Here is a 1,554-nt window from a genome sequence, read left to right on the forward strand (position 1 = left end):
TCAGAATTTATAAAAAAAACTTGCTGAATATCAGAAAAAATCAACTGCTGAGATTGGAATACAGGGAGTAGCAAGGATTAGCTAGCTTTTCATTTCTCGGGAAAAAGAAATAGAGATTGCAAAAATCAAGTGAAAAGATCGCGAACTGTGATTAACATCTTGGACAACCGGAAGTCAAGAGACTTTATTTTCGTCGCGTCGCAAGTTACCAAACGAAAATATAATTTTTTACGTCTTTCCCGATACCTTTGTTGCTCATTAGAGCAGTAAAGAATATTTTTGTAGTCGAAGCTTTTGAAAAATTGCCTAACTTGTTATTTAGCAAGTTTTTTGTTCAGATTTCGCGATTAATAACACGATAAATTATTGCAACTACAATTGATTTGTCTCTACATGACATATTAAAGCTCTTTCACCGCTGACCACTCATATGTCGGCATATTTTTAGCCCGGCTTGTTGCCCGTGATGTAGGAACTCCCTGTTTTGCTTCCGTCGGTGTGTGGAAGATGGCCTCCGCACAAGACGAAAACTGTATAAGTCCGTACAGAAGACTTCTCATAGATATGTCGACGGAACTGTCTAGCAAGGATCTGGAGAGGTTAAAGTATGCTGTAGGAGATCGCCTTCCCAAGAGATTGACAGAAAACATGGAAAGTGGACTGAAGTTATTTGAAGCACTCGAGCAGGATGTACACATTGGTCCACAGAATCTGTCCTTGCTACATGATGGGTTTAAAGCGATCGGCAGAGTGGATCTTGCGCAAAGGATTCAGGTTTTTTCAAGAAAACTCCATGAAGCTGGTGAGACTGAAGGTAAACCTGTAGAAAAAGTATCTTAAAAAGAGAAATATTGCCTAGTTATTGTCGTATCAGTCGCAAACCTCAGTCTTCAGATCCGATTTTGATGGAAAAAACAATAAATAAATTGAAGAAAATATCGAGACTTACTCGAATTGCTTGACGTTTACATACAACAGTAACGTCTGAATAAAAAAATTTCGGAAATATTTTCAAATAGCTCCATACATTAATTATGCATTCTATTTCATAAAAAAGGTTTCTTTGCAACACGCTATGCATAATTAATGTATGGGTTATATGGAAATCTTGCCAAAGTTTCCTTTACGAGCAAAAGTATTTTAATACTGAAAAGTTTGATCTGAGTTCAAGAACGCAGAAACCTCAACAGTCGATCAAGTAGCAACGTAAGCATCAAAGAATACTTAAAGGAAATGCACAAAAGTAACAATCAAATTGATAAAATCGCGGTCACGGTCAAAAATGAAATATATTTCAATTTTCAATTTTTAGGTAACCATTTAAGAGTTTTCAAAGGTTTCGGGTCTTATTTTTCAAAGTACCGTGGAATTTTGGAAATATTATTGAAAAATTCACTGCCTGACGAGTGAATTCCACGTTAAATTTCACGCGAAAAACCGATATCGCACGAATCGCGAAGCGATGAGTGCGATATCGATTTTTCAAGTGAAATTTAACGTGGAATTCACGAGTCAGGTTGTGAATTTTTCTTGAATCGCATAACTGAAAAAAAA

General features: G+C 36.3%; 1 protein-coding gene and 1 long non-coding RNA gene across 2 annotated transcripts in view; both read left to right on the forward strand.

Annotated features, from left to right (window-relative positions):
• Positions 1-401: 401 nt before the first annotated feature.
• LOC111342909 (uncharacterized) overlaps positions 402-1,554 on the forward strand; it is a 25,122-nt gene continuing 23,969 nt past the window's right edge. Inside the window, exon 1 of the mRNA XM_088752838.1 lies at positions 402-814. Coding sequence (XP_088608964.1) covers positions 508-814 — 307 coding nt within the window. The 5' untranslated portion in view covers positions 402-507. The remainder of the gene's footprint in view (positions 815-1,554) is intronic.
• Positions 1,045-1,554, forward strand: part of LOC148734863 (uncharacterized) — a 3,233-nt gene continuing 2,723 nt past the window's right edge. Inside the window, exon 1 of the long non-coding RNA XR_015998417.1 lies at positions 1,045-1,554. This exon is cut by the window's right edge and continues 558 nt beyond it. This is a non-coding gene — a long non-coding RNA (uncharacterized LOC148734863).

Source organism: Stylophora pistillata, chromosome 3, assembly GCF_964205215.1.
Source record: "Stylophora pistillata chromosome 3, jaStyPist1.2, whole genome shotgun sequence".
In the NCBI taxonomy this organism is placed as follows: Eukaryota; Metazoa; Cnidaria; class Anthozoa; order Scleractinia; family Pocilloporidae; genus Stylophora; species Stylophora pistillata.